The 20,090-nt window shown below is 46.7% G+C and overlaps 1 protein-coding gene across 15 annotated transcripts in view; it reads right to left on the bottom strand.

Annotated features, from left to right (window-relative positions):
- LOC115076479 (cyclin-dependent kinase 11B) overlaps positions 1-18,338 on the bottom strand; it is a 37,544-nt gene extending 19,206 nt beyond the window's left edge. For 4 of the 15 annotated variants that reach the window (XM_029578012.1, XM_029578013.1, XM_029578017.1 and 1 more), the window contains exons 1-5: positions 17,026-17,151; positions 14,700-14,815; positions 14,202-14,329; positions 7,359-7,497; positions 6,733-6,860 (exon numbers count right to left, since the gene is read on the bottom strand). In XM_029578012.1, the coding sequence (XP_029433872.1) occupies positions 6,733-6,860; positions 7,359-7,497; positions 14,202-14,329; positions 14,700-14,815; positions 17,026-17,136 (622 nt within the window). In that variant the 5' untranslated portion in view covers positions 17,137-17,151. Of the gene's footprint in view, positions 1-227; positions 360-6,732; positions 6,861-7,358; positions 7,498-14,201; positions 14,330-14,699; positions 14,816-14,896; positions 14,953-17,025; positions 17,152-17,450; positions 17,669-18,121 lie in introns of those variants that run through there. The other 11 variants (XM_029578007.1, XM_029578011.1, XM_029578009.1 and 8 more) reach the window with 10 other exon arrangements.
- Positions 18,339-20,090: the final 1,752 nt, after the last annotated feature.

Raw genomic sequence — 20,090 nt, 5'->3', positions numbered from 1 at the left:
ACACATCCGCACCATGCAGAACTTCTCTCTTGCTAGCTGCACCAGAATTTCCATGGGGTTTTTTTTAAGGAAGTCAGTCTTCCATTGGGTATACCCAGATCCATGTTAGACTGCAGTACACACATTGCCTCAGTCGCTATTGTGTAACTACAGTGCAGTACAAGAACACTACCATGTTGTGACAATAACATTATTTAAAAAAAAAAAAAAAAATCCAGCAAACTTACTTTGCGTGCTAAACTCTACAAGTATCCTTGCATCTGCAATGGGAAACTCAGTACTGCACTGCATTTTCTCACTCTCTGAGTCTTGCAAGCTTTCTGCCTTCCTGCGCAGATGAAGCGCAGGTCCTGAGAGCCCTGGAAGGCAGGCATACTGTACGTTTACAGGTCGGTAAGCTAAACTGGCAGGTTTGTTACAGTGCGAGGCAGACGCGATTGAAAAGTCACATAACAAAAGGCCCTTTGCAACATCGGGCTGGAGCAACGGGGCACCTTATCGTCAGTGGTTCTGAAACTGCAGGAAAAGGCCCAAGAGCAACCAGAGGAAAACCCCAGGCGGACACAGAGACAGCAGCAGCAATGGGTGGATGCCTTTTATGTTAACAAAAAAAAGCTGCTGGCTTTTGTAGCTGCACTGCCTGAAAATCTGAGAGGTTTGCAGTTTATAACATTAATAATAGAGAGAATTACTAACACTGTGACATGTCAGGCAGTTGATTTCACACCGGACCTTGGGATTTTGTACCAGCTTCTGGACAGGCTTGAAATGGGAAAAAAAAAAAAGGTTTCAGAACCACTGACTGAAATATTAACAATAATGGACTAGGGCCAGCCTCCCTTTGCTGCAGGTCACTGACCATGCGAAGAAATTCCCTCAGCATATCTGATGCAGAGAGCCACAGGAGACTGAAGGCGGCACCAGGTTTGGAGCACTTCCATCCCTCTGCCCCATACGGACCCCTCTGTGTATTTTCTTTTAAAAGCAGAGGAAGACCCATGCAGGGGAGAAAGGCGCCTTAAAATGAATCAAAGGTCAATAATGAAAAGGAGAGCACATTAATCTCTAGCCGCCGACTGCATCGGGTTTAACGTCACTTTACAAAAGCACAGGCTTTTAAAACATTTGTACACTCCCAAATCTGTCCTGGTAACCCACAAGCAGGCAGATTCTCTCGACATCCTCAATGAGCATGCACGAGATAAAGGAAAATTGGTTCTTACCTGCTAATTTTCATTCCTGTAGTACCACAGATCAGTCCTGTGTTTTGCCTTCCTGCCAGCAGATGGAGACAGAGAAAGTTTTACTGACACTGCTACTTAACTACGTGTGCCACCTGAAGTTCATCAGTATTAGTCTGTACTCAAGCCAAAAAGAAAAAAAAAATCTATCCATAACTTTCAAAACCACAAAACTCTCTTCAACTAATCTTATTTAAACAATCCTGCATTTCATACTATAAAAACAGAATGAGCGGATTCTCCCCTTCTACCAATCAGGCGGGTTCTGGACTGATCTGTGGTACTACAGGAACAAAAATTAGCAGGTTAAAGAACCAATTTTCCTTTCCCTGTAGGTATCCAGATCAGTCCAACTCCCTACTCAGGGTGGGACCTGGAGAGTCCCACTCGCAGAACAGCTTCGCCAAAAGATAGGAAACCCACATCCCCCACATTAGACAACATCCAGCCAATAGTGCCTTGCAAGGGTATGTAGTGATTTCCAGGTCGCTGCTCTGCAAATCTCCTGCGGAGAAACTAATTTGAGTCTCCACCCATGCCGCCGCTTGAGAAAGCGTAGAATGAGCATGCAAGCCCCCAGGAACTGGACAACTCTTAGTAAGAGGATCCAATAGCTTCCTTAAGCCATTGTGCAATAGTAGCCTTGGATGCCTTCAAACCTCTTTTCGGCCCACTCTACAGAGCAAAGCAATGATCCGACCCCCGGAATTCATTAGTCATCTTGAGATATCTCAACAACGCTCTCCTTACATCTAACAACTTGAGCTCCCTCACATGAGGAGCAGAGGTGTCCAACCAGGAAAAGCGGGAAGCTCCACTGTTTGATTCACATGAAACGTGGACACCACCTTAGTTAACCAAGAAGGTACTGTCCGCCACGACAGGTGACTCTTCGCCAAATTTACCACCCAGCCGAGCAACTCAAGAATACCGACGGGCGACAAACAACCTCTGACTTCACCCTGATAAGCCAGTTGTCTGGAACATATATTTTAATTCCCTTCAACAACTCCTTAAACAGATGTTTTTATCCTTAAATCATTCAAAAACAGAGATTTTATTGATTTGTAACAAACTCAGCGATAAGATAATTTCTGATATAAAACGGTCTCAATCCAGTCTATGTTATGTGAAATTAGAGATTTAGGTATTATTATAGACAGCAAATTCAACTTCAATAAGTCTGTCAAAGCCATAGTTAAAAAAGGATTTTATAAATTACAGATTTAAAAAAACCCCAACTTAAACCTCTATTACATTTTAATGATTTTAGGACAGTACTTCAGGCCCTCCTACTTTCTAAACTAGACTACTGTAATGCCCTGCTTCTAGGTCTTCCTGCGTCTTCCAACTGCTTCAAAATGCCGCCACCCGCCTTTTCACTAATACCAAAAAACACAATCATATTACCCCTGTTCTGAAAGACCTCCATTGGCTTCCCATTTATTACAGAATCTAGTTCAAATGTCTGATCCTAAGTCATAAAACTATACATGGTGAAAAAACTGAATGGCTAAACGCGGCCTTACATATTCACACCCCACAATGAAATTGAAGATCTTCCAGAAAAGCATCATTATCCATCCCGTCACCAAAATTAGCGCACCTGAATACGGTTCCCGAGAGCTCTTTCTCTAGCTGGTCCGAAAACATGGAATACATTGCCCCTAGACATAAGGCTAGATTCCCACACACAATCATTTCAGAACAAATTGAAGACGTGGCTATTTGAGCAAGCTTTCGACCGGGCTTCAGCCTAAACAGACCCAGCCCCTGGTTTCTTCTTTTTCATATTTCTCATTTCTGACTAGAGTTCATTTTATTTTACCTTGTTTTACGTTATTTATGTTTAACTGAGTTATTCACTTATTTTACTACTTTTTATTTTGGTCTTATCTATGCTTTTAGCTAATATGAGTTAATTTTACATAGACGTAGTATAATTTTAATGATTTATATATTTTACGAATGTTTTTTAATTTGATCATGTTACGTTTTTATTGTATTGATGTAGAGCGATATGATGTTCCCACGAATACCGGTATAAAAAAAAGTGAATAAATAACTAAATAAGGATACACCAGAACCCCTTCCTGATCCAAAGCCACTGCCGCCACCAGCTTGCCGCCACCTTACTTGCTGAAGGTGCCTGGTGCCATGGCCAACCCAAAAGGGTGGGCCTGAAACTGAAAGTGCTGGCCCAGAATCATGAAGCACAGAAAGCGTTGAGAGTCTGGGAATGTGGAGATTCGCCTCCGTTAGGTCCAGAGATGCCAGAAATTCTCCCTTGCAAACCGCTGCAATCACCGACCTCGTCGTCTCCACACAGAAACGCGGCACCCTGAGGGCTGCATTTACTTTTTCAGACTGAGAACTGGGCAGAAAGCGCCTTTCCTTCTTTGGAGCCATGAAGTAAATGGAATACCTAAGCTCCTCGCGTGGCCACCGGAGTTCCCGCCTCCAGTTTTCGCAGGTGGCCCAGTGTTTCTCGAGCTGTCATTTGTTGGTCTATGGAACCAGAAGGGGAAAGTAGAAACAAGTCTCGGAAACGACGAGCAAATTCTAACGCGCAGCCGTCTCTCATCACACTGAGAACCCACTGGTTCTGAGTAATCTTGGCCCACTCCGCGTAAAACCGGGCCAGGCCACCCCCTATAAAAAAGGGTGGAGCAGCCTCGCCTGACCACGAGGACTTAACTCCGGCTGTGCTACCACTGGCAGCGCCTCTGAACGGTTTCCGGGATCCCTGAAAGCACTGACCCCCAAAGGGAAAACTGCTTTAGCAGACCTGGCGCTGCCCCTGCCGGGCAAGTCCTCCGAACATCCCGAAAACGAGAACGGACCTGAAAAAAAACCTTATCATCACCTGGAGTCCGCATGAACTGCTCCAGGTCCTCACCTAACAGGAGCCGGCCTTTAAAAGGAAGCAAACCTAGCTGAGGCTTAGACGAGAGGTCTGCTGACCAGTTACGTGACCTAAGCAACCTTCTGGCGGACACTGCAGTCACCATAATCTGAGACGACGTCCGAACCAAATCATAGACAGCATCCGGCCCGACACGTTCAGCCCTCTCCACCTGACTTTGGGAGACTTTCTGCTGCACGAAACCCCAAAAATCCTCTTCAGCTGTTCTTCCAAGTTTACGATCCTGCACGTCTTTCAACGCTGCAGATCCTACCACCGGGATGGTCGTCTTTTTAGTAACTGCCGAAACCGCAGAGCCAACCTTAGGAAGTGAGAAAAGCTCCAGCATCTGCTCGGGTAATGGGTAGAGCCCTTCCCACCTTTACCCCTGAATCAGGAGCTTCCCACTCCCTTGCCACCGACCTGCGATCAGGGAAGGCCGTCTGGGAACCCCTCAGCCCATCCAGGACCGGATCCGTCCCTTCCAAATCAGAATCTTCCTTCCTGAGGATCCTCAGCCCCCAGCACCTGAACAGCCGGAGGAATTAAAGGGCTACCTTCGGGTCCATCCCCCAGACCTGGATCTAACAGCAAGTCATTGCCAGCAGGATGCCCTGACCTCACTGGGACATCCTCAGAGTCAACTCCACCTGGCACTGATCCCGGAGGGGGACCCGATAGTTTCTGAACAGAGGAAACGCGCTTCCTGCTTGGGCCCCCCAGCACGTCCCTCTGACGACAAACGAGAACAGGCTGCCTGCTGCTTGGCCAGATAAGCCTCATGCAGCAGCAGTACAAAGTCAGCCGCAAACGGCTTAGAGATCCCAGCCCCAGCAGAAGAGGAACCCGGGGACAGGAAGCACGGGAACCTCTTCCCCCTCCGAGCCTCCCTGATCCTCCCCGGAGCCTGAACATGCCCGGAAACAAACGCACAGGACATCCCCTCTCCCCCCCCTCCAACGACGTGGGAACAGCCATAAGCTAATTCAAAATGGCCGCTGCTCCCGCCCTGAGTGGGAAGGGATCTTCACCCCCACACGAACCAGGCAGCAATGCCGGAACAGAAGCGGGAGTCCTCCGTTTCTTTTTAGCGCACGCCCGGCCGTCAGATGAGCCCTCCCCGCCCGCTGAACAGCCAGAGCACAAGCGGAGCCTGTTAAGCTGCAAGTGCGCCGAGCCGCATGCGTGGCATGCCGACCCGTGGCCCATCACTGTAGTCGGGGAACCTACCTCAAAGCAGGAAAAACCCACACTCTAACACCCCACTCAAACTGCTCAGCCACCAAAGCAAAAGGAGGAAGTCGCCCGCACAGCATTGCTGGGCTGCTGCCTAAGACTTTTTTTTTTTTTTTTTTTTAACTTTATTGAAAACTCCCAAGGCTGAAGAAGAGAGCTCAAAAAACGAAGGAACCAAAAATAGAGTGCCTCAGGAGAAAAAAAACTACCCAGAGCTTGTAGCCACCTAAGCGGCCTTGCGGAGGGGCGGGATCTGGACCACCAGACTTACACCCCATGGGCACAAGGAGCGAGCGTACTAAAGGGTCACCAACCCCAAACTCGTCCACCTCAAACAGTCAGGGAAGAACCCACCAGGATCCAAAACAAATCCCTGGGAGGAAGGTTCAAAATCTGAAAATTGCCCAGACTGCAGATTTTGTAGTCTACCATCTGCTGGAGACAGAGAAATACTGAGGGACTGCAGATGGCACACTGGGTTATGTAGCAGTGTCAGTGAGACTCTCTGTCTCCATCTGCTGGAAGGGAGGCAAAACCTAGGAGTCTGGACTGATCCAGGTACGTACAAGGAACTGGTGGAGACAGAGAAATACTGAGGGACTGCAGGAGGCACACGTGGTTAAGTAACAATGTCAGTAAAACTTTCTCTATCTCCATCTGCTGGCAGGGAGGCAAAACCTAGGAGTCTGGACTGATCGGGGTACGTACAGGGAAATCCACAAACGCAAAGTCTCCAATAAATGCAGATTTCTTGCATGCATTTTCACAGTGGACATCCTGAAAACTTGACTAACTGAGGGGGTGCCAAGACAGGTTTGGGCAGCTCTGTGCTCGTGGAGTCTTAATATGAAGCGCAATGTGTCTGAACACTAATGTTACCTTGCACAGCATGATATACATAAAACATCTGTGCCCCGACACTTGTCTGTGGAAGGCAAAGGCCAACACATTACAGTCAGGAGGAGCCATACTGGCCCTGCAGAAAACTGGATTCTTTGCAGATCTGACCAGTCTAGAGAAGGGACAAACATGGTCTTGAAAAGTCTTAGGATAATTCTGCATCACAATCCGCAGAGAGTCCTGTTATCCCAAGATTTCTTTCTTTAACCCAGCTCCTCCTCAGACATGACATTTCTTGTTATAAACACGGGTCGAGTAAAGTGACTCTGATAAAGGTCAAAGAATGGACATATTTTACAAATACAGCCATCTGGCTGGTCACCAGGCTCCGCCTGCCCCTTCTGCTTCCGGTGTGAAATGAAATAAAGATACTGAACCGTGCACGCCCGTGGCTCTGCCTGCGAATCACGGAAACCATGCCGTGTACACATTCAACTCCTAGGCCCCTACCCTCTCGCCGGACTTCCCGCTCCTTGCGCCTCTCCTCAGCTCGCCTGTCTCGTTCCTTCTGCTCTTTCTGCTGCTCTCGCATCTTCCTCTCGCGCTCTCGTTTGCGCTCCAGTTGTTCCAGGCGATCCCTGCAAACAATACATCGCACTGAGTATCAGATTACAGAGGATGGCAGCCGTTCTTGTTTTGCTCTGTCGAGTCACGTTTTTCAGCGCCGTTTCAGTCCCCCCCCCCCCTTCCTTGGTTCAGCTGATCTGCATTAAATGTCAGCGACTGTGGCGAGACATTATGGAAGTACGGTACAGTTCAGTTCCAGCTGTGCTGCTAGACAATAAGAAGGTCTAAGAAAACCAGAAGTTCCAGAAATTAAATTAACAGTGGCTGCTAATTGCTTCTCTTATGATTAGTGAAGCATCTTGTGCAAACACCAAAACCTGAATACAAAATCAGGACACAAACCCATTTGTTCTGTATCTTGCATCAGCAGCCAGAATCAGTGTGCACTTTGGCCCTGACTTTCAGCAGAAGCCAGGGCCGGGCTCCTAAGTTCGTGCCGTACCTGCAGGTCCTGCTTAGACTGATCTAGTACCCGAGGCTAGAGAAGACTGAGAGTGGCCCCCTTTTACCTCTCTCTCCTGGAATGCTCTCTGGCCATTTCTCTCCGCTTCTGTCTCTCCCACTCCCGGCGGGCTTTGTCCTGCTCCTCCCGGTGTCTCTTCCTGCGTTCGTGCTCCCTCTCCTTCTCTTTAACCCTGGCATGCTTCCCTACGACAGTTTAGGCAGCGCACAAAGTTAAGCTTCGAGCACCTTCTGCTAGGTCACAATTATTTTTTTTTATTAAATCACAAAAGCTGATCATGCAAAAGAAGTGCCCAGCTTTAAAAGCTTTCAAGTTTCAGCATCAACATTACCGGCTTATAGAAAGATATTTACAATAAACTGCTGAAGCCTTGTATTATCAGCAGTAAACGTTCGCGTGCGGACCACCGTCATGATGCGGTCACACGCCATAAATTTATTATGCATATTTCTGGAAACTGAGATATAGGAAGCATTTTCCTTTTACAATCAGAAGGAATTTTACATTTTGTAAATTTTTAGCCTACTTCTATTTATTTACAGAGATTTATAAAATCACGAGTGGGGTGAAACAGGTAGATTCGAATAGTAGCAAGACTAGGGGACAATCCATGAAACTTAACAGAGAGCAGTTTTAGGGCAAATTGGTGAAAGTGATTTTCCCACTCAACGTACAATCAAGCTGTAGAATTTGTGGCCAGAGAATGTGGTGAAGGCATCTGGCATAGCGGGGTTTAAAGGGAGTTTCGACAATTAGCCAGGTGGGGAAAGCCACCGATGACCCCTGGGAGTGGGAACAAGGACTTGGTCTACCCTTTGGGATCTGCTGGTTACTTGTGAACCTGATGGAGAAGGGATGCTGGGCTCGATGGACCTTTGGTCTGACCCAGCATTGCAGGATGCTTTTCTGTTTAAGAGAAGCCACAAAGGAAAACTGGTTTAGTAACGAATATAATTACAAGAAAACAAACACGTCCCCCTGAATGAGCAGTAGGAAGTGGAACGATCCTTCCCAACCTTAACCACGCGAGGAACTAAACAAAACATGTGCCATTCTTCAGACTAATTACAATAACAGATCGAGCGGACTCTCCAATTCTCCCCACATCAACTGGGCGGGACTCTGGACTGCTCTGTGGTACTACAGGAACAAATATTAGCAGGGAGAACCAATTTTCCTTTCCCTGTATGTACCCAGATCAGTCCAGACTCCTGGGACCTACCCAGGCTTCCTTAAACAGGGTGGGACTGCGAGAGTCCCGCTCAAAATACACTTTCACCAAAGCCCATGGCCTTCGGAGCCTGGACATCCAAATGATAATGTCTGGCGAAAGTGTGCAACGACTTCCGAGTAGCAGCCCCTACAAACCTCTTGTGGCGATAGTTGCTGTCGTACAGCCCAAGATGCTGCCTGAGATCGAGTAGAGTGAGCCTTCAAACCCTCAGGGATAGGACAGCCCTGACAGAGGTACGCCAAACCTAGCGCTTCTTTCAACCACTGCGCTATGGTGGACTTTGAAGCCTTATGTCCCTTTTCTGTGCCACTCCATAGCACAAAAAGATGATCCAATAGCTGAAAGCTATTAGTGACTTTGAGATACCATAAGGTTCACTTTACATCCAAGAGACACAACTCTCTTGCGTGAGGCGACGCCACGTTTGGGTTTAGGAAGGCCGGAAGCTCTACTGATTGACTCAAGTGAAACGACGTTACCACCTTCGGAAGAAAGGAACCGCATGCAGAGACTCCAGAATCCGTAATTCTCAGAAAAGGATCCCCTACCTGACAGAGCCTGTAGTTCTGAAATCCTTCTAGCAGAAGAAATTGCCATAAAAAAAAAATACCATTTAAGGCAAGATCTTCCATAGTTGCCCTAAGTGGCTCGAACTGAGCTGCACTCATCCCCTTGAAGACCAAGTTAAGGCTCCAGGAGGGACAACTTCCTCACCAGAGGTTGCAAATGCTTTGCCCCCTGGAGAAAACTCCTATCTGAATGTGCAGCTAGGGCTGCTCCCTGCACCTTGCCTCTAAGACAGCCCAATGCCACCACCTGGACTCTGAGGGAGTTAAAGGCCAAACCCTTCACGAACCCTTGTTGTAAGGTGGTCAAAATGCGCGCCACAAATACTTGACTAGATTCAACCCCCTGCTCTGCGCACTAAGTCTCAAAACCTTTCCACACCCTCACATAAGCTAAGGATGTTGAAGTCTTCCTAGCTTGCAGCAGAGTGGAAAGGACATCCTTGGGTTACCCTTTCCATCTTAAACACTTCCTCTTAAAAGCCAAGCCGCGAGACAGAAGTGAGCTGCCTGATCTGAAAATATGGGACCTTGATGCAGAAGGTTTAGAAGATGGGCGAGATGCAGCGGCCCGTCCACCGCTAGATTGATCAAATCCACAAACCATGGATACCAAGCCACTCTGGCGCCACTACAATCAACTCTCCTGGATGAATCTCTATTCACCACAACAATTTGCCCACCAGCAGCCTCGGCAGAAATACGTACAGAACCACCCCTTGCGACCACGGAAGCACTAAGGCATCGACCCCTTCCACTTGCGTTCCCTTCTGTGACTGAAGAAGTGTGGAGCCTTGGCATTCCTTTGAGTTGCCATCGTCCATGTGGGGCATGCCCCATTTGCGATGGGAGAAGATGCCAATAATTCCAGATGCTGCTCTGCCCAGCATATTAACTCCTGGGCCTCCTGACTCTTGGTTCCACCCTGTCGGTTGACGTAAGCCACCGTCGCATTGTCCGACAAAATCCTTACCGGCTGCCCATGTAAGAGAGGTAAAAAGGCATGCAATGTGAGCCACACTGCTAGTCTCTAAGAGACTGATAGACCACAACGCCTCTTTCGGCGACCACCAGCCCTGTGCTGACAGTCTGGCACACAGCTCCCCATCCGGAGAGACAGGAATCAGAGGTGACTACTACCCAATTCGGAACCTCCAAGTCTACACCCTGACCAAGCCACCATGAGAGACTGGACCTGGCTATCTTCATAAGAGGCAGTGGCAGATGAAATGGTTCTGACAACGGATTCCACCGGGAAAGCAATGCTCTGCTCATATGAGGCCTCTGCAGAACCAATTCCAACATGGACACCATAGAACAGAGAATCTGCAGGTAATCCCACACCCTGGGAACTGCTCTCTCCAACAAGCTGCGAACCTGCCTCTGCAGACTGCAAATGCCTTCTCTGGTACAAAATGTGCCCCCAGGAACTCCAACACCTGAGTAGGGGAAAGATGACTTTGACAGCTTCACTAGCCAACCCAGGGATCTTAACCACTGCAGTACAATGCCACGGTTTGTCTGCAAATAACCTCTGAGTTTGCTCGAATAAGCCAATCATCCAGATCCGGGTAAACTAGAACGCCCTCTTCCTCAGAACTGCCACCACCATGACCATCACCTTGAGATGAAGGTCTTCAGAGCAGTTGCCAACCCAAATGGAAGGGCGCAAAATTAAAAATGTGTCCTGAGAATCATGAACCTCAGAAATCTCTGATGATCCAGCCGGATTGCTCTGTGTAAGTAAGCTTTTGTCAAATCTAGAGGGGCCAGAAACTCTTCTTTGCCCACCGTTGCACTGCCAAGGAACTTTGAGAGCCACATTCACTTTTTTTTAATCCAAAATAGGGCAGAAGGCCCCTTTCTTCTTTGGGACCATAAAATAAATGGAATACCTCCCTGTCCACCGTTCCTCTATGGGAATGAGAACAACGGTTCCTAGCATCTGCAAGTGATTGATGGTTTCCTGTACGGGAAGCGCAAGGAGAGACCATGAACAAGTCCTTTTGTGGACTAGCAAATTCTAAAGCATAATCTTGTCTTATCTCACTTAGGACCCATTAGTCCGTTGTGTCCATGGCCCACTCCTTGTAGGAAAGAGTCAACTGACTCCCTATGACTGGAATCGAGGACTGGACCGGCCTCGATTCATTGGGCGGAGTTGGATCCAGATGCCTCCTGGCTGGAACCATCTCTGTTCGGCTTTCGGCCTCAAAAGGACTGGTTCCACAACTACTGCCTTATCTCCCGAAGCCCTGTTCTGCCGAAACCGTCAATTCACCCTAAAGTGGGGCTGGATAGAAAAAGACCCTCTTCCATCCTTTGGCTTATCCTCGGGCAACCTATGCCCTTTAATCTCTCCCAGATGCTTTATGAGCTCCTCTAAGACCTCTCCGAAAAGCAGTTTCCCTTTAAAAGCTAACGCCCCTAACTGAGACTTAGCCCAAACGTCCGCTGACCAGTAACTCAACCAAAAGGAGCCGCCTGTCCGAGACCACCGACATCATAGTCCTGGAGGATGTTCTGATGAGGTCATATAATGCATCTGCTCCTTAGGCCACCATGGCTTCCAGCTGCTCTGCCTGATTTGCCTCTGACGCGGACATCGCTTTGTCAGCCTGCAGCTGCTGTACCCAGCGCAGACCAGAATGAAGCAAAAACTGCTGCAAACCGCAGCACGAATGCCCAGAGAAGACACCTCAAAGATCTTTTTGAGATGGGCTTCTTATTTCCTGTCCTCCATATCTTTAAGCACTGCAGAACCGGCCACTGGAATGGATGTTTTCTTCGTAACCGCCGACACTGAAGCATCCACCTTTGGCAGCCTCAACAATTCAAGCGTGTCCTCCGGTAATGGATATAATTTATCCACTGCTCCACCAACCTTCAAACCGGTCTTTGGAGTATCCCACTCCCTGACCACTAACTTCTTTACCGATTTATGGAAGGGGAAGGCTTTCGCCGGACTTCTTAAGCCATCCATGACTGGGTCCACCTCTTTCTGATCAGATTCTTCTTGCGGAGCCTTCATTCCCAGCTCCTTAAGGACACAGAATCGGGGGCCACAGTTCTTCCCTTCGGATCGTCGTCTTCAACGACTGGGGCTGGACTGTGCCCCCTCGTCCGGATCGTGTCCCTCCGGAGAAGAACCCACCTCAGGAGGGACCTCTACAGGAGGCTCCCCCGTCCTCCGAATCCCCCAAGGCCTCATCCGCAGCCTTACCCAGGACTCACTGAATCCTGGCTGCACCACTGGTCCGCAAAATTTTGGACCTCTTCCTAGGCCACAGACCCTGCGAACACTCTTGCCTGGAAAAATGCTTTCCTGCAGCCTCGCCTGGCGAGATACGCCTTATGCATCAAAAGAATACAATCTGAAGAAAAAAACTGCAGGATTATCAGGATCCTGCCCCAGGAGGTCCTCATCTTCCCCCGACAAAGGTTCCCAGGCCCCCCCGGTCCTCCATAGGACTCCGATCGGCAGGAGACAGTGGTGGAGGAAGATTCCCCTCTCCCCTCCACCACAGTTTCAGAGGCAGCCGCGAGGGAAGCCAAAATGGCCGCAGTTCCTGTGCTGAGAAGGTGCCCGTTGCTGTGCTGGCATCACCCGCAAGCCCTGCGGTCTTACGATGCCTCCTCGACCCTTTTTCGGGTGTTCCCAAGCTGCGCTCTCTCCCGGAGAGGCAGCGGGAGAAAACGCTGGTTCGGGACAGGCGCACACATCACCGCACGCGGAGCACCAGCTGCCATGCAGCATAGCTCCTGCCAGCTTGACCGCGCACCCCGATAGCCGCTCAGAGGATGCCGAAGAAAAAAAAAAGCCAGAGCCATCGCAGCCTTGCTCCTGCTCAGCTGCCTGCGATCTGCCCCCGCCCCCCCCCAGTCAAGCGACAAGAAAAAGAAACCCTCTTTTTTTTTTTTTAAACTGTAAAAGTTTGACACTTCCCTTGAAGATGAGCAGCAGGCTCCGGTTGTTGTCCTGGGGGTGAGGGAACTGGCCCACCATTATCTACCCCCGGCTGCAAAAGGAGCGAGCCAAATAAGGGTCCCCAGCCCCCTGCTCGTCCACTTCAGCACCAGAAGGGATGGTCCAGGACCTGCCAACCTTCTGGGAAGAAATCCTCTTCTTTCCTTTTTACTCTTTTTTTTTTTTTTTTTACTAATTTACAGACAGAGCTTTTGCACCTCTACCATCTTCTGGAGACAGAGAAATACTGAGGGACTACAGGTGGCTCACTGGGTTATGTACAGTGTCAGTGAGACTCTCTGTCTCCATCTGCTGGCAGGGAGGCAAAACCCAGGAGTCTGGAATGATGTGGGTACTACAGGGAACTGTGGGTTTGGAGAGCTTTTAATTACAAACTATATTTGTTTCAGTTTCTGTGTTGCTTTCTTTTGGTAGCTGAAAAAAAAAACCCAAAAATCTCTCCTGTAGTTTCGGTAGCTGGGAGGAACACAGAAATCAGCTTTCCAGACTGAGGAACGCAATGAAGAGATAAGAACTGTACTGTTCTGGGATTCTTTCAAGGCACACAGTCCTGTGTGGAAGTTTAGAGGGCTTTTGCCTTTCCCAGGTTATCATGGTTTCTGATATCAGAGGACTATTTTCCGGCTCCTGCATTTCTAGCCGAGGTATGTGTTATCTTCTGCAGAGGTGAGCTTGAATCTGGTCACCATAAAAAAAAACTGTTCGATGGCCAGAACCAAAACATTGCATGTCCCTTCAGGACCTGATACTGGACCTCGCGTCTCCTCTCCACGCAGCATGGGTAATGGGTGACATTAGTCAGTCAGCAGGAGGAAGTTTCTATTCCGCAGACTGTAAAGAAGTCTTCAGCCTAACAGATGATTCCTTTAACAGCCTGCTATTTGATATTTTTCAAGTTATCAACCTCTTGGTTGATAAAAAGTGAACAGTACCTAGTGAGATGCCTACATATTTAATCAGCTTCCTGAAGGAGTCCACACGTTGACATACATTCAAATCTCTAACTCTGTCACACCTTTAATTTACATGAGCAGGTTTTCTTGGAAGAATAAACAATTGGGTTTGTGCAAAGGGAAATGGGGATGTCACTCTTGGCAATACCTCCTTCAGCAGAGTGACTGCGATGTCTGCGTTTTTCTTTCCTCTTCTCTTCCTTCCTGTGGTGTGTTTTTTCCTTTCGCGATGCTTGCTGAGGGGGTTTGATAGCTAAGGAGTCATCTTCCTCTCCTCTGTAATGTAAAACACAGAATAAGCCACCTCATGGTCTATTAGAGAAGCATTTACCAGAGAATTGTTACAAAATATTGTGTTTGCTATCCAGTGACTTGAAGGGCAGTCTGTTAAAGCTCTCAATTTCCAACAAGTATTTTACAAATGACTCTCCAGAATAGTGTCAGTTACAGTATAGAGGCACAAAACTGACCTCCTGGTGATGCTCTTACAGAGAGACATGTGATGTTTTAGCTCAGAAAGAGAACGTGTCAGTAGGTTTTTAGATTTGGCTCTCAAAAGGAATGTTACACAGATGGCATCGATCCAAAGTGCTTAACAAGGACACTGGGGGTTAGAAAGACGACTGATTTTCCTTCCTCTCCCTACCTATCTTCCATGGAATCCTCTCTCCTGTATGGAGAATTCCTGATTGTAATCTCCATCCTGTGGTCTCTTAGCTCTCCCTCTTCCAGGGAATCTCGCTTTGAATCCCGGTCATCAGACTAAAAGAGTGAAAACATGAAAGCGTATAGTTTTGGCAAACGTACAAAACACTACAAGTGAAATAGGGATCCTTAACTCACATTTCTATTCACCTTCGAGTAAGAGGGCATCTTGTTCTTTTGTCCCAGTGAAATTCCTGTAGATCATGCAAGTTAACAAGTGATCCTGGGAATATGTGAATGAATTCAACAAATGCCACACTAGATGTACCTGATACTGCATTCTAAGTGATCAGAAAATCACTTTTAGCATCAACTAAATTTCCAGTAAATTCTGCATTTCTTTCTGCACAGTACTATCTTACAGATAACTGCAACAACCCATGTCTCAGAGTGCCACTGTGCTCTGAAGAATCCTTTCATGAACTGTAAAATTCACGAACAGGAACTTCCAGAAAAGCCAAATACATCAAAATTGCTGTACAATTCCTGACCAACATCAATGGCCGAATATCCAAAGGCCTGATAAAAGAAATCCTTTACTGACTGCACTTCAAAATAGATAAAGCAGAACAGAAATGGAGAAGGATAATAAGATTGATTACAGGAATGGCTCAGACTGAAGCTTTATAGAATGACATGTAGTATGGCAATTATTTTCACTATCAAATAGCAGTAAGAGGAGGAGGAGGCACAGCCTGAAACTGCTAGAAAATTAAAAAAAAATGTAATAAATTATTTTTCACTTAAACTGTGGAACTTGTTGCCAGAAGATGTAGTTAAGGCTAGTAGAACAGAGTTTAAAAAAAAAAAAGATTTGCACAAATTTCTGGGTCTACAAATATTTAACTATGGGATTTTGGTTTCTCCTCCTCTTCATTCTTGGGGACAGCAACATGAAACAGACATTCATGCTGGGATCAGCCGGGTACTTCCATGTGACCCGGACTGGCCACTATCAGAGACAGGATGCTAGGCTTGATGAACAGTAGACTGACCCAGAATAGCATTCCTTATGTTATGTTAAATTCTAATTCAAATAACGCAACATTCTCTCAGGGAGATATTCATCTCTGTCCTGAAGAAATTTACTCCTCTGCATGATCTTGGTACCTCAAAAAAAAAAATAAAAAAAATCTACAAAATGGAAATGTTTCTCAACCCCAATTTTCCCTCTTTTAAATCTAACCCACACCCTCACCCTTACAGCAGCATGCTCAAGCAACACAAGCTCATTCATTGGCCAATACTGGATGGGAAGTCTTTTCTGAGACTAATTCTCATGGCTTTTGCAACAGTGGTAGCTGCCTCCTCTGTCCCCAGAACTTGAGTGCATCACCTCCATGGCATACTCAAACACAAGGCTCCAGCGTTACAACCATGCCATACTAAACCTTTATAGTAGCAAACAAAAGGAATATTAAAAATGTATTGTGAATCTCTTAAAGCAATGCCTCCATAACTTCTATTGATACATGCCAAAAAAAATAAAAAGTAGCACACACAAATTAATGCAAAGAGGTGCCTTTACCCTTAAGTGTTTAACGATACTGATAAACAATAACTATATATAGTAAAAATAGAGCTCTTTTGTTTTAAATTTTTTACATTTATATTGTGTGTTCTACATTAATGTGTTTCAAACTTAGCTTTAATCTGTTAATTTATAAATTTTATTGTACATTGCTTTGAATTACAAGCTGTAAAATATAGGGATTATCAAGTGGAATAAACCAATAGAAACGAGTAGCTCTTATTAAATTCTGAGAAAAAAAAAAAAGAAGATCCTTTGTATGGGGTGTTCAATAAAATTAGTAGTGTAGCCCAGTGGTTAAAAAGCTCTCTCATTAAAAAATATTTATCCATAATTTTTTTACAGAAATCAGTCTTTTACTTTTCCAATTAAAAATTGCTCAACACAAATTACCATCATCATAATTACCAAACAATTAAAACAGACTCAAATACTAAAAAGGCAAAATAAAGGAGAGAAATAAATCCTTCATAATAAGTACCATAAAACTAATCTCACAAAAAAAACAAAATAAAATAAATCAGCAAAGCTATAAAAAGCCTGTTGGAAGAACCAACTGTCTAAAGATTAGATTATTTTCAGGCAGGGAGATCCAAAATTGCGGGCTCATGCAAGAGGTGGTCTTGCCCGATGTTCTTGTTAATCTCATCACTTGCAGAACAGAAGCAGTGAACAGATTCTGTAGATCCAAACTTATTTAGCTAGTTAGAAGTTGTGTTTGGAAAGGGCGACTTACATTTTTTATGCGTTTAATCTCTGCCTTTTCTTCTTGCTCTTTCCTTCGTTTTTTTTCTTGCAAAATCTCATCTAACGTTTTCACTTTCCAATTATCTTTTTCATCCCCCATTTGAAGTAGAACAATCTGAAACGGAGGAAGAGATAAGAATCAGGTGTATGCTACACCAATTTTGGTACAACTTTGTTCATACATTTGTATTAACTAATTACTACCAAGTTTACTGAAGCAACTCTGCCAGTCTACACAGATTTGTATTAAATCTGAATTTAGTAGGAAAGCAAACAAACTGGTTTAAAAAATGCCTCTCCTCATAACAGAATGGGGTTATCACACTTGTGAACAAATGCACATTAATTCTCTCTGAGCTTTTCACATCATTGACTTTTCATCAGCTCTCTCTCAAGTGCTAGCTGATCACTTACTTTAAGGGGCAATCCATGCTGGCTGAAGTTTTCAGCTGGGTCTGATTCTGTCAAGGCTTGTGTATAATGCTGAAACGTGTGCACAGTGGGTCTGCCATAAAAAAAAGTTTACTGAAATCCAGCACCTTCTGCTTCTAGATGCAATTTGAATGTTCTATGACTGATCATTTTCTGCTTGCTCATCGATGGGAGAGGACAACGGAAGCATTATACTGTAATAAAGCCCTTCACTCCGTTCATTTATACTAAATGCACATACATATACAGACAGACCTGTGGAGAGCGAGATAAAGAGGGGCACCAGCTCTGGGGAGGTCCTTCTCGGAGGAAAGTGTCACACGAGACCACTTACTAAACCAAACTTAGCATGCACTGTAAATGCACAGGTGCAATAATGAATGTCAGCTTAAATGGCTGCATCAAAGGGGGCTTCCCTCGCTCCGGGTAGGCGGGGGCGCGCGCGTGTATGAATGTAAAGAGGTCACTTGCTCAGAAGCTGCCAGCAGGCCGCCCCAGGGCCCGGAACCTCCCACGAGCGGCGCGGGGCTGCATTTCATCACCGCACAGCGCTCCCTCTCGGGGCCCAGCGCGCACGCCGGAGGGATTTCCCCCGAGCCCCGGCTCTCCGCCCGCCTCCAGCCTCCCGCAGTGACCCGCAACCCGAGACTCACCGCCCGGCGCCGTCACCTCCGCAGCCTGAGGAACGCAGCCAGGCCGCACACGCGCCTCGCGTCACTTCCGGCACCCGTGACGTCAGGCGCAGGCTGCACCAAGACGCCGCTCCGCTAGAGCGTCCGACTCACCATAGAGTTTGTGCCGGGCGCGCAGGGTGCCTGGGCCACGGGAAGTTTCCGTGCCTTACGCAAGAGATTCCTTAGCAGCTCCTCGTCGGAGGCTGCAGCAGGGTCTAGGAATTAATTTTGGGTGAAGGTAACAGTTCGTACTTACGAACAGTTGAGGGCTCAAAGCAGATTACAACCAATTTAAATGAAGAGAGCCTCCTATCCTGATTCATCCACCTCCGGCTACTGAGCTTTGGAGGCCCAGCTGGAGCACAGGTTCCCGAGGTGTTTCCCTGCTGAAGAGGGAATGGTGTTGCAGCAACTGAGAGAACTCGCAACCTCGGTATTAAAATGAAGGGTACAGAAAATTACACAGGGGAGCTCATCGCCATGGGCTGGAGCAACACCCAGGCTGGCCCAACAAAACATTGAAGCCCGTGGCCGATCTGAGATCAGGGCCCTAAGGCCCCTGTAGTCAGCACCTAAAAATACTATCCTGCCACCTACAGTGCCCAGGCTGGATCACAAGGACCTGGCAGATTCCATAAATCAGTGTTTCCCAACTTTTTCAAGCCTAAGGCTCACCTCAATTAACAATTTTATGTGCGACACCAGCCTCCATGGAACAGGCAATGTGGACATGGAGAGGAGTCATATGGCCAGAAGCACTGAAAAACCTGCCAGCCTCTCTCTGAAATTTAAAAATAAAGAGCGGCTGGGGAGGGGCCAAGATAACATATGATCCCTAAGGACCTCTTCTCTTTACATACAAGTACAAGAGAAGCAACCCGTCAGTTATTTACCAATGCTGCCAGCGCTCCTCCATTGCTGGTGCTCCCAACACTAAAAATGTCACATCCAGTGCTCAGTATATGTTTTACCTATCTCATTAAGCCTAGGGACAAGACAGGCTGGAAGGATTCAAGAGGAAGCGCAGGGGGAGGAAGAGATGTGTGCCAAACAAAGTGGGGTTCTGCTATCCACACTCTGCATGGTGCTTATTAATTTCCAGTCCAGGGCTCATGCTGTAGCTTGGAAGGGGAAGCATCTGTGAATGACGGCTACAACCTGGAGATTAATATCCTAATTCAATAAACATAGCACACGGTTAATGAGACTCCAACATTGCTCTATGCTTCAACGGCAAGAGGAAATGTGAAAACAAAGGATTTGCATCCACAAAAAAGCAGGAAGTAGCTTGCTTGATATGGCGGTTACTACCCCAAACCAAATAAGCCTGATACTTCACTTTCAATAATATCCAGCATAGTTCTCTGCTTCAACAGCAGGGGGAATGATGAAAAGATCTCTGCTTCAATGGCATGGGGAATGTTGAAAAGATGATTTATATTCAGACAACAACCTACAAGGACTGAGTTGCACAGGCTGGATAAACATGCGTGGGAGTAGCTTGCTATGACGGCGGTTACTACCCCTAAACAATTAGCTAAATACTTCTCTTAGATGCAGCTCCAGCACTGCTAACTACATTGATGGCGGGGGTGGAAGGGAAATAGAACAAAAAAAGTCACAAGGGACAAGAGTAACAGATAAGTGGGGAGGGGGAGTGAAAGCTTGCTGGGCAGACTGGATGGACCGTTTCTATGAAAGGAGCTTCTACATGCTGTGATATGCTGAGAACAGAGCTCAGGTGCTGGTCTGGATCTGAGAATCAGGCAGTGGTGACTTTTCTGTGGCACACCTGATCAGGTCTGAAGGCACACTGGTTCGGAAACATTACTATAAGTTACTCACTCCCAAGGCTAGCACTACCTTTTTTTAGTTTAGCTAAGAGACATTTACATTTCTCCAAGGTATAAATCTACAAAAACCAAATCCTATTCAGAAGTGTAACATA

Source organism: Rhinatrema bivittatum, chromosome 15 (genome assembly GCF_901001135.1).
Source record: "Rhinatrema bivittatum chromosome 15, aRhiBiv1.1, whole genome shotgun sequence".
Lineage (NCBI taxonomy): Eukaryota > Metazoa > Chordata > Amphibia > Gymnophiona > Rhinatrematidae > Rhinatrema > Rhinatrema bivittatum.
This window is presented reverse-complemented; position numbering and strand designations above follow the sequence as displayed.